Source organism: Alternaria arborescens (genome assembly GCF_004154835.1).
Source record: "Alternaria arborescens strain FERA 675 chromosome Unknown contig_60, whole genome shotgun sequence".
NCBI lineage: Eukaryota > Fungi > Ascomycota > Dothideomycetes > Pleosporales > Pleosporaceae > Alternaria > Alternaria arborescens.
In genome coordinates this window covers 1-12,744 of record NW_021167915.1, presented here as the reverse complement: position 1 = coordinate 12,744, position 12,744 = coordinate 1, and the positions used below count along the sequence as shown (strand labels likewise).

The 12,744-nt window shown below is 48.5% G+C and overlaps 3 protein-coding genes across 3 annotated transcripts; all 3 read left to right on the top strand.

The window, feature by feature from the left end:
- Positions 1 to 4,451: 4,451 nt before the first annotated feature.
- On the top strand, positions 4,452 to 5,342 carry AA0111_g11871 (hypothetical protein; the record flags this gene model as incomplete). Its single annotated transcript, XM_028645786.1, has 4 exons — positions 4,452 to 4,739; positions 4,792 to 4,892; positions 4,938 to 5,211; positions 5,256 to 5,342. 4 exons carry the CDS (start codon positions 4,452 to 4,454, stop codon positions 5,340 to 5,342), a joined length of 750 nt encoding a protein of 249 aa, XP_028500498.1.
- A 4,933-nt stretch (positions 5,343 to 10,275) lies between these two features.
- Positions 10,276 to 11,385, top strand: AA0111_g11870 (hypothetical protein; the record flags this gene model as incomplete). The annotated part of the gene is made up of 1 exon (XM_028645785.1): positions 10,276 to 11,385. The coding sequence occupies one exon, from the start codon at positions 10,276 to 10,278 to the stop codon at positions 11,383 to 11,385; it is 1,110 nt and encodes a 369-aa protein (XP_028500508.1).
- A 140-nt stretch (positions 11,386 to 11,525) lies between these two features.
- On the top strand, positions 11,526 to 12,744 carry AA0111_g11869 (hypothetical protein; the record flags this gene model as incomplete). The annotated part of the gene is made up of 1 exon (XM_028645783.1): positions 11,526 to 12,744. A coding segment is annotated over one exon (1,219 nt), but the record flags the coding sequence as incomplete, so codon positions are not given.

Genomic DNA, 12,744 nt, shown 5'->3' with positions numbered 1-12,744 from the left:
CGACAGCTGGCTAGCCTTCCTGCCCTCACATCACTACTTGAACACACGACACTACATTGAGCGTACGTTGCTTCGATATCATTTTGCGCGCGCGCGCGTCACAAGTGGGTGTACAAGCGACAAGCATATAACCCCCGAAGTTCCCCGTTGGCTTCCTCGACGCGTTTGATGAGCCTTCCACGGAAGCGCGCCATATCCACACACGAGCATGATCAACTTGACTTTGTACCTCGGCGACAGCGAAAAATGTGGAGAAACTGGATGATGCGAATCACATCTCATACGAACCGAGTACGTCGCAATCGAGACAGTAACCCCACCAATATTTGAGAATGCAAATACTACCGACTTAGCCTTTCATCCTCCAGAGCTTCTAGGTGTGTATGATCCTCCGCCTTCTCTGTATCATGCTTACGAATCTCTGCCAGCGCATCATATCGACCTTCTTCTACGACAGCGGCACAAACTCCGCTGAGACATCGTATACGATACGGGCTACAATCAAGACGACCGTCCTCAGTCTGCACGACTGCGGAGATAACAGTCGAGATGAAGTGTATGGCTTAAGAGGATATCGTCCATCAGTCGCTCGATGACAGCCTGCTAACATAATTACACTGCTTAGTGACGACTCCCGAGCTAGCTCGTCGCGAACCTACTCGCCCTGCAGAACTATCGATTGTAAAGCCGATTATCTGCTCTTGCACCCGCATCGTAACAGTGCAATCGAACGCGCACAATATTTGCGCCAACCTTTACATAAACGTGGTATCGACCCAACGACACGCGATGAATGAGGAATTGTGACGAATATCGCGACTCAGGTCGTAGGGAAGTTGAGTGGCAATTACAGCAGGGGCTGAATTGCCTTTACGCAGAAATCATTTGCGGTTGTTCTGCACAGGCTCTAGTTGCCTTTTGCGCAGCGACACCGCAGACGTTTTTTGCTTTCTCGGATTTGTGTCGTGAGGAACGCGTGGCAGACCGACAGTCACAGAAACTACAAGCGTCGAAACCGCAACCACACGTCAGCGCTGTGATCCGAGCACCGCCCACGCAACCACATTCATATGTTCTACAACTCAAGTCAACTGCAAAGACTTTACTGTGCGCGAGCCCCAATATCATAAGATACACAACGCTAGTCTAGAATTGCTGTGGCTGAGACTGGGAAACACAAAGAGAAGTGTGTGCCTGTGTAGCCCAATGAGGAAGAACTCGTTAACTCAGCGCTACTGCAAACTAGGAGAGTGGTCAGGACAGTGGTATTCTGAGAGTCGAAGTGACGGATAGAGCAAGCCGGTTGCAATGCATGATCGTTGAGGTGATCCACGTAACGCTAGAAAGAGTATTCACAACTCTCTACTAATGTCTAATGTTCTTCGATGCTATCCTTTGTGAAGAGCAATCTCTAGTTGATAGTCATCTGTCTGTACCTAGCCGATCATGCTGCATCGCGGGCATTATTCGCTTTACACTTGGTAAGAAATGGAGTGCCCTTAAGGAGCGCGCTTCAGTTGAATAACTTAATTGCGATCATTGAACGTGAAACAACTTCGAAGGAAATAGACAGCCCCTGCCACCTCGGCATCCATTCTCGATAGCTGACACTGGCCCAGCTCTTATTCGATTCGCTATACCCTGCCATGCATGTTCACATCTTTACTGGCTTGCGGACGGTGTGTGCCATGCTTCACTAGTTGGAACGGACCGACAACTCCATTAATGGTTGAAGGTGTTGTCTCAGAGCATGTGAGAATCCAGCTAGTCTGATCAATGTCACCTAATTATATATAAAATACTGTCCTTCATTCCTTACATTATTATTTTCTCTCCCATCTTGCAATCAGTGCATTCAACAGAAGCCAAGGAGTGATGAGTTCTCAAGATACCATTCCGGACGATACGTTATATAAGGTTTATAAATAGACTGCATAATTGGCGACTGTTATTGACGATCGTAGGAGTATCGACATGATACTGTTCATCAGTCTTCCGTTCCAGAAGGTCCAACGATTACAGACAAGTCTTTTTGTGGTAAAAAGGAAATTGAACAGATCGATGAGTCTGCTTCCTGCAAGACTAAAGAGGCAGAGCCACGCAAAGCTAGTAAGATCTTCTTCCCTGCGCTTCTACTAGTACTGAGAAATCGTGTAGCGCGCCAGTCTGAGCAGGATGATGCCGGAATAAAACGTCTTTGGGACGAACTGAATGACTTGAGAGAGCAGAAGAAACAACTCTCAATCCAGGAAGACAATTTGTTGTCGCGTCTACACGAAGCACTTGGGTATATGGGCAAAACTAGTCAATCGAGTCCGCCCAAGAGCCACAAAATCCTGAGATGGGCGAACAGCGTCGATAACCGTGATTCTGATGAGGATATACGTCGCTCTAACAAAAGGGCTCGTAACAATTCATAAGCTTAGAACATAAGAACGTAGTTAATCATGTAATGTGAGATTGTGTGCGGATGATGCACATTTCCAGATGAGGACACTGATGATACTCGTGCACAACCGTCCCGGGAATGACGTTGGTTCTATGGATACTAGAAACGAGATGCAATTCAGCTTGACTGCATGACTTCAGAAGACTTACCGATCCTCAGGCACTGGAATCATGCAGTTTGCTAGACTAAATTTAATTACTCGCTGAATCTGTTCTCTGTGCTCCCAAATCTCTATATGAAGTATCTCCTGCCTCGGACATGTCTGGTGATAAGTTCAGGGAACTGTATGCCCAGCTATCTTCTGACCCAGCCCTATTTTCACATAAAATACCTCCTTCCAGATAGCCACCCATGTAAAAAGAGTTTTGTAGATAACCTAGCGGTGGCAAGGAACATCTGTCCAACGAGTCACAGTTAATATGCGACGCTCTTGATGGCTGCGTGTGGTCTGAGACGAAGCCTTGAGTGAGGGCCGACGAGCAATGGCAGGGTTCTGGGGTGTTGTCCAAAGCGGGCGGCGTGCAGAATCCAGTATCTGCTAGAGCCGCTATTTTTGCTTGGTTCGGATACTGAGCTATGAAAAAGGTCAGGGATATTCCGTTGTGAAAGATAAAATCCACTGTGAAATCGTACCATGTTCTAACGCTTCTAAGGCCGCTAATGCGTCTCGCAATCGTTCCTGTAGGGAAATATTCTCTTGCTCAAGCTTTGTGTTCTGAATCTGTCAATAGGAAAATCTACCGTTGGGGATTTGGTTTCCAACCTGGCGCTGAAGGACATCGATTTGATCTTTCACTCTCTGGCGCGACTTTCGCTGACTTTCTCGATTTTTCTTCCTTTTCTGTGCGAGTTGGCTGGCAGTGAGCTTCATAATACTCTACAGGCCTACTTCGGACGACAATATTCTTCACTGGATAACTGCTAGGTAGGATCGAGTCGATACGATAGAGAGCGGTGGGAGACCCAAATGACAAGTGGCGGAGAAACCAGCGAGATAAAGGCACTTAGCGTCCAAAGACACGCAACAAAAAGAGGATCTTAGCAGAAAATGATGGGTAAGACCGACGCGGAAAGGCGGTCCGTCTAAGAGTTTACCAACTTGATCGTGCTTATGCGCTGTAATCATGTGCTACAGCATCCAGAGCATTAGAAAATGATTTCTGAAAGTAATTACCGCTTTGACGTTACCTCCGCGCGTATTGCGGTCGCCCACGACTAATGTTTTGTTGGAGGCCGTAGGAAATGTTGCTGTTCAGGCAATAACCTCTGTTAATGCACCAGAATGTAAGAGGGCCGTAGCTGCGGTTTGAAAAACGATGTGAAAGCAGAATTGTCGGGCAAAGGAGTGTCGCCTTGGTTTGCGTGAGGGACCTCTGCTACATAACCAATGCAGGATGTATCTGAGATGTCTCTTAAGCGTGCTGTGACACGTGCTGGCTACAGCCTCCCATAGCTTCACTATATCGTTTCGAAGTGCTTACGTTTGGAGATATCCATAGCTTCCTCAATCTAGACCAAAATCTCTATAGCACACTCTACTGATCTCTCCGTCGCTACAAGCTTCTGCTCTATAGACCTTCAGCTTTAACATACTCATGCGAAGAGAAAAGCCAAATGGTATGGCTAAAGATAACGGCTAAGACTTTGAGGACAAGTGCCAGTGTCGGGTTTACACCATGAAGAGGGTAATATGAGCGTGGTTTCAGTCTCACTAATGTCCTTACCCCTCACAATGTCGGTACCTATGGACATCACAAGTTCTTCAAGCTATATCCTATTAGTACGCAAGTCCGGGTGCTGCAGACGTATGTGGGTCTCCTGGTAAACTTGGATGCAACTGTTCGGCATTAAACTCATTGTTTCACTCGCTCCGCTCCATCTCCACTAGGGGGAACGGGTTTACGGTGGTGCATATCCGACAGGCCCTGTTTGGAGCGAAGGATGGAGCAGTTGAAAAAGGCGGTACCCCCTCATTTTTCGTACTGCACTGATCCACCCCAAGATGACACTTTCCATACTTGTCGCCCTTGCAGTCTGTTTCTCAGTCGGACTTATCCTGACCAGTGTGCTCACATACCTTGAGGTCAGAGGCCTTGGAACTAGCCGCTACAGCCACGAGTACGACTACCGATGGGAAAAGGTTGCGGAAATTATCGTTGATATCATTTCGATAAGCCTGGGAATCGGTGGCATCGTTGCAATCGCGACTGTACCCTATTCTGGGAAAGAGATATACTACTGGCTCGATGGATTTCTGATGTGTAACCTCCAAATTCTCAACAGCCACAACGTTAGACAATCTGCTTGCGTGGATTTCTGTTCTTCTGCTAACAGAATTCTAGCTCACTCTATTGTTGCGAAACTTCCTTTCTCCTCCATGGGCTATATGGGCTGTGCATCTGATGGCGTCAACAACTATACTCGACATTGTTTCCGCAGTTAAGTAAGTTAACTACATCTTCGGTTGAAGTCATCTAATTGTAAGCAGAGGCAAAACGGTGTTATCTGCGTATGAGTCGGCATTGCTTGCTCGTTTCGCTGCCGCATCACTTGTGTCTCTCGTACTCTCGCTGAAGCAACTGAACGTCCATAACAACTCAGGATCTGAGCAGCGAATCGAGAACTATGTGCGCCTCCTGCATACTCTTGTCTTATCGAACGCAGTTGCTTCGTTGATTCAATTGTCTGGCGCAATCATTGTCTCTGGTCTCTCACTTGCAGGCAGAGACACTTCGGCGGAGCTCCGGCGAGGCGTGTTCATTGTAAGTTTTCGCCTACGTTCATCACAGAAACTAATCTATACTAGGCCTGCACCGCTACACAGTTGCTGTGTCATCTCTCCTTTTACATCAATCGGATCTGGCGTGGACTCATCGTACCGACAAGTGATTAGACAAGGAGACTGGACTATCTTTTCTCCCATGGACTGATAAGAAACCGTACCTGCCGAATGGCAGAATGATAGACACGAAAGTGTAGGGCACATCAAGCACAGCGGAGCCCTCCTGCTTAGTGCACTAAGCTAGAGTGCTCTAACAGAAGTACCGCTAAGAATGAAACCAAAACTGTGGGAAGGTTCTGTAGATGGATTATCCTGGGCTTGAAAGTGAAGGTATTGCGCATACCTGAGATTAATCGACACCACTAAGTCACATTCCATCATATCAACAATACAATCAACGACTACGTATTCGTGATGAGATTTTTGCTGCCATGCTCTCGAGGCTGTAAGCGTCGTCAAGAATCCTAGTGTATGACAAAAGTTGTAGATGTGTCACAAGATTAGAGATTACCCGAGACGAAGCCAGTAGGTTTCGCTATAACAGAGCGGGGATCGCAACCTCAGCGGACATCCTTGTGTCAAGATACAAAACAAGTTACACGTTGACTTACTGCAGGAGAAGAGATTAGGTAGACCTTCGAGCCCTTGTAACCTAAAAATCTGAACTATCGCACCTCGTTGTCCCTTTATCAAGGGAAAGACTGAGCGCTCATATGCAAGTCCCCTTGCCGTTATCGTGTCCCAAACGCTCGATACTATTCAAGAGTGTCAGCATGGTGTTTTTTCTAGATTGCTTCAAGAAAAGCTAACCCTAGGATATTTCTGGTGTGTAGAAGGGTTTGAAGGGCAGGAAATGCTCGAATGCGTTAATCGTATGGACTAGTGATGACTAGGACTACTTTACGATCGATCACCCTGAGGTCCGGCGCAAGAAAGCAAATGCAATCATAGATATACTTGGTGCTGTCTAGGTTCGAAAAACCGTACTAGCCTCACTACAGTAGCCTCTCTTCCGCAACGTGTGGTAGCGCAGTCTTATTGCACCAAGCGACCGACCAGGGAAGCGTTTACACACCTCTTCCCAATCCATACCCTGTTTATCCTTCAACGAGAGTAGAAGTACTTCCTCCGACTCTAGCCACAACTTGCGTATTCGTTGGCTGTATCTTTCTGTAAATTCCTCCTCCTGTTCGTTCTCATCGTCGCAATCGTGGTCGTTGTCGTCGTTGTCTGAGTGGTCCATTTCATAAGTAGCAGCATCATTATGAGAACCATTAATCCACTCTGCATTCGGGCTTCTCCGATTGCAAAGGTCTAGAGCGCTACTATTACACTGATATCCTAGCAGCACCCATGAATCTGGCGACATTTGAGTCATGCGGATGACTTTTCCTTGTTCGCCAAGGACCTTGCGACTTAGAGCTACCACGTCGAGGTAACTATCCGATTTATGAGGACGTAACATCGCCGTCACGACTGAAGAGTCATTTGGAATAGTGCAGAGCGTTAGGTCGGTTATTTGACAAGATATGCTAAGGTCGCATCCATAGTCGGTATTGGTTCCATGATCAGCCGTTGTGCCTGGTGTATCTGATCCTAGGGAGCAATTTCGAGGCCGTTGGTCGGTATTGCGTCCTCCCGGTACCGGCTTTCTTTGTGGTTGGCTCAACTTTACTCGCTGCGATGCCCTCGCAGGTATTGTGTTGTGGTTCAATGGTCTAAGAGGAGTGTTTGATGGCTTGCGTACCATCGCGGGTGTCCAACTAGTATGCCTACGCCGTTGTGATCTCGATGGACGGATAATGCTTGACTCGTCATAGCTGTGTTCATCTTCGAAGGTTTCCCCGACTTCGCTTCCGCTGCCTTGTCTACTTATCACACGCGTGTTGGATTCTCCACGAACGTCTTGTTCAAATAGAATTTCTTGGAAAGGAGTGATGGAACTTCTTATCTGTGACTGCCCCTCGACTGCTCCCTGAACATAAGCGCCGTCGCTATCTTCTACATCGTGGTGGTTGGTTGAAGACAGGGCTAGGCTTATGGTACCATGTTCTCTGTCATCGGCACCTGGAGAGCTAACAATAGGATCATCGCTGGTACTGAGACAAGAAGCTTGGTGACTAGGATCCAGCAGCGGCGGTGTCTTAGGCGTATACGTTGATTCGGTTATGGAGCTCTGTGCCTGTCGCCCAGCCATCCTTCGCCGCTTCGCTGAATGGAGATTCTCAGGCTCTGGATGCGATACAATATCCGGCACTGCTTCCAGAATAGTCGTTGCCGCGTCAGCGATCGAAGATCGATGCGAACGTTTTCGCGGCGGAGGAGGACCTTTTACCACACTAGCGACGCCGAAAAACGTTTCGCTCTCCACTGGTGGTCCAACTTTGACGGTTTCAGCACAGTTCCATGTATCGATGGGGTCATTTTACTCACCATGATAAGTACTTTCAACATCCTTTGCGGAGAAAGCGTACCTTACGGCTGCATTAAGATCATCGCGCTGTTCAGCAAGATCCCCTTCATTGGCAGTAGTCAGATAGCAGCTCTTATCCTGATAATCCGAGGTCCCGCTGCTACGCTGTAATGCTGTAGCCCTGTGGCGATCTCTAATCGCGTCATTCTCCCCAACTGAACAACAGTCTATCCGAAATCAGTGGAGTCACCACCGCAGTCTACTGAAGTACTTACCTGAAGTGCTTTCATTGAATGAATCGTTCAAGGTCAAATACAATGTTTCGCGGCTTTTCTCTCCCTCATCACACAGTTCATGGGGAAACTGGTGATCACTATCGCTAGTTGCGAATTCAAGAGTGCTTGTTTCGTGGTCTGCTCCAAACAGATCGTACATCTCTGAGTTTATGTCCTCATTGTGTTCGAGACAGTCTGTCGTCTGAACCCGTGATATCTGTTGAGGAACAGTGGAAAAGTCACTTTCCCTTCCTGGATACGACTCAGTCTGGAATAGCTCGCTTATATGATTGGGGAGTGAGCGTTACCTTGATAAAGTGATCCCGAAGATTGACTTGCTACCTCTCCACAATCTCTGTGAAGAGTATGTTTTGTCGCCTTAGCCTTGGGCTTCGATTGAGTACGTTCGAGCGACGTAGGTTCAAAATGTTTGAACTTATATGAAATGGGCTGAGCAACCGAAGTAAAAGTAGCCATTGTGAGATTTGACAGGATCTGATGGACTCGAACTGATAAGAGAGCGTCGTATTGAAGACTTTAAATAGGAAACCACTTATTTCGCTGGCGGCGTCTTCAGGGGAGAGAATATCTAGATTATGGCGCTAAATCGATTGTATTATGTCATCTTCGGTGTCTCCGAAGCCATCATCGTTATCTAACTTTACCTGACTCTTGAATCGACTGTTACTGCAGAGGCTTCTAATGGTATGCATGGCTCTCTGAACGGGCCCAGTTCTGGAAGAGCCAACTACACCAAAGGGGGTAGCCATGATGTCTATTCGACCGAAGAAGCGTGAGGAACAACGTCAGGACACCAGAACCAAGACACGAGGATGAAAGACATTCACCGGAGAGGCTCCACCCTTGGTACCAAATGTGGTGGAGAAGGCTCTGCTCATTCGGCACAGCTCATGGAGTCCAATGCTGACGCTGAGCTACTGATTGCAAGCTAAAGGCAAGCGTATATGCAAACAGCCTCCGCTGGCCACATTGTAGCGTCACAACCAAGACGAATAGTGCTCGACCGCGTCACCGTCAACGCGTCCAGCTCCAGGAGAGCACGGTTAGGTGAGCTCACATTGGCCAGCGTACGTTGCAGAAGGACCGAAGGTTGGAGGAGGTGATACTACGTGGCCAGAGCTGAGACATGAGCACCGTTGACTGGAAACTGTATCCGGCCGAAGCAGAATGTAAGCGAGGTGCAGTCCATCTCTGCATTCCCACGCCAGTGGCAATGCCGAGCCGCGAGCTAGTTGTCTCCTGATCTCCGTCTGTTACGTTGCACTGCAACCCTGCGATACTGCAGGCAATGCAGACCCGCTATTAATGTTGGAGGATCGTAAAGCCCCGAGTACGGAACTAGTGCCTCATGTGAGTGAGGTATCGCGTCCGAGAGAAAAGCCTGTTTTGGCATGTCGTGTCCTGATCAGGCAAATTGGAGGATGTTTTCACCAGAAGGAGCAAGATGCGAAGTGACTGAAGCTGAGACTACGGCATAAGACATCATGCAGTGAACAGTGCGTTGCAGAGACAACAATGGTCCGGTGATTCTGACGAGAAGCAAGGGGCAAATGGGCCGATTAGTCGAAAATGTGAGGCGCTGGACTGGGCGACAGACGAACATTCCTCTTTACCTCGCGGATGTGCTTTAGGTGGGGCCAGCGTGCAAGTTAGTACTAACGCCTAGACGCAAGCAGTAGGAGAGGTATCGTACTTGTGAATTCGTTCCTATGGCACTGTGCTGTGCTGCGTATAGAAGTTTAGAAACGTGTAGTCTGAGAGACATCAGTATGTGTAAGTCAGAATAACTAGCTTGTACTAGGATTATATAGATGTAACAAGGACGACTTGTGGAGAGGGATCTGAGCACCGTAGCAACATAGGCTGACTCTCGAAGGCAGGCAGCTGAGTTTGAGAAAATTGCTATATAGAGAATAGTTACGTGAAGTGAAAACAGGGTGATAGCTAGGCGCAATCTAGGGGTTACAGATCAAAGGGACGAGAGTAGAGAGTAACGGGAAACGAGAGAAGGGAAAATAACAGTAGAGGTAGGCCTTTTAAGACAGTGGTCGAAGACAAGTCTCCTATTTAGGCGTAGCGCGAAAGCTAGACGCGAGGCCTAGATGTAACGAGGGCTTGAGACACACGTCCCTCGAAGGAGCTAAGTACGCGCTAAACCTGCTTATAAGGCGCGCCTCGCTCTACAGAGCGAGGCAAGGATTATTCTCTTTACAACCTACACCTGTAGTCTGAATATATGAGCTATCTCCCACTGTCTTTAGTAACGTGAAGCAAGCACTATTGCCTACAGTTACGCCTCACATAATAATCCTTCTCTTCGGCCGATGGTCAGGAGATGGCTCCTTCTACTCGATCAGGGCAACATGCCCGCTCTCAGAGCAGAGATTCGGACCAGGTCCTTTTATCACGCACCCCAAGCGCTGAGCCCATACCCCGCGAGCGAAGCGCAACCCCGTCGATTGAGGAGCGCATCCAAGCGGCACAGATACGACGAGATGAACTCCTAAATCTACAACAACAAAATCAGTTGCGCCAACTAGAGGAGGAAATCCTCCAGCTGGAAGAATCGGAGCAAAGCAGGAACGTGGGCGTGTCGGACAATCCGTCGGGTCCCCACCCTCAAGAGAGGCGCACGATCAACGTCACTGCAGCACCCAGTGTGGCGCATACCAGGCGCACGCTAAAACCAAAAGATCCAACAGGGTACCGGGGTAAGAACATTCGGGAATATCGGGAGTTTATTCGCTCTTGCGAAATGGCTTTTCGCTTGCTACCTGAGGAGCTAAAGGAGGACAAGAACAGGGTAATATGGTCAATGCAATACCTTGAGGGCGATCCAAAAGAGCTTTGGTATGCGCACTTCGAACGTAGCTTCGAAGCATGCGAACGAACCCCTACTTGGGAATACTACAAGCAGTACCTGCTTGACCTGCTCGCAGATCCTGTGAACCGCAGCCTCGAAGCAGCCACAGCGCACAGCCAAGCTCTCCAGCGAAAAGACCAGACCGTCAGATCTTTCGCTACGTACCTGGAAGTCTTAGAGGACCAGTTGACCCCTTACACTGAGGTACAAAGGGTTCAACACCTGTTCACAAAACTGAGACCTGAACTCCAGCGATCAATTACCAATTACCACCAAATCCCAGCGACCCGTGAGGACCTAATAGCATTAGCCTCTACGCTTGAAAGGAATTTGCGAAAAACACCCGCTACGCATGAATATCGCCCCCAAGTCGCATCCCGGGAGAAACGAAAGCGAAGCCCTCCTACTTCCCAAATGAGCCAACAGAGTAGATTAAAAGACAAGCATACAATTACCTGCTACAAATGCCAAAAGAAGGGTCACTACGCAAATAAGTGCCGAAGTAGCAATCCAAACCAGCTACCTGTTAGTGTCAACCGCACGGAAAAAGGTCAAGCCTCCCTGAAATTCCGGGATCAGTGAGGCGCATACCCGTAGATATCTTGCCGGGCATGAAGCGCATGTGTTACGCAAGCGTAGACACAGCTTCAGAACACAAGTTAGGGGTAATCCTAGATCCACAAGCTGATGTCAGTTTAATCAGCCAAAGGAGCGCTGTAGAGATGGGTCTTACTCCCCTCAAGGAAGCCGAACTCCCCAGGCTAGGGTGGATTGGCCCACAACGACAGGACACATATGCCGCTTATGCGCTGAACCTGCGCCTCACCGACGATAACGGCGTGGAGCGCCGGACCAACGCTACCGTGTACGGAGTGGACAAAGAAGGTTGTCCCTTGTTATTAGGCAACCCATTCCTAAAACAAGAAGACATTACTATAGACTGTGGACGCCAAACCTGGCGTTGGGGATACACTAAAGCACAAATACACTTAGTATCAGCAAAGGAACTCCTCAAGGAAGCCGAGCACATCAACTCAGACAGTTATCTACTAGGAACGCTTCTATCGAGTGGCGCAGAGTTAGAACCAGAGGCGCGCGTGTACCATGTAAACGCAGCGCAGGAGGTTCGCATCCCGCATGAACTATCAGAATATGCGGATGTCTTCGACAACCGCAACGCAGAGATCCTGCCACGATACAAAAGTTCAGACCATGCAATCCCTATTGTAGAAGGCAAAGAGCCGCCTTACGGTCCGCTCTACACCCTCTCTTCACGTGAGCTACAACTGCTCCGCGAATACATCGAAGAAGCCCTACGGCGAGGTTGGATCCGACACAGTACCAGCCCTGCTGGAGCTCCTATATTATTCGTACCCAAAAAAGATAGTACTCTTCGCCTTTGCGTTGATTACCGGGGTCTTAACAATGTCACTATTAAGGATCGTTGCCCGCTCCCATTGATTGGGGAGACCCTAGATCGCTTGTCAGGCGCACGATACTATACGACCCTCGACCTGAAAGATGCGTACCACCGCATCAGAATCAAGGCAGGAGATGAGTGGAAAACCGCCTTCCGAACACGATACGGCCATTTTGAATACTTAGTGATGCCCTTTGGCCTCACCAATGCTCCAGCTAGCTTCCAGGCCTACATTAACAAGGCCTTGAGCGCCCATTTAGACCATATTTGTGTTGTCTACCTAGATGATATCCTCATATACTCGTATGACGAAGAAATTGCGACACACTGGCGCGCTGTACGCGCTGTACTTCAATCCTTAAGGGAAGCGGAGCTGTATGTCAACCTAAAAAAGTGTACCTTCGCATCAACAGAAGTACACTTCCTAGGGTTTATAGTCACAAGGCGCGGCATACGCGCAGACCCTGCGCGTGTCGCAACCGTAGTTGAGTGGCCAACCCCGACTAGCATCAAGGAACTAC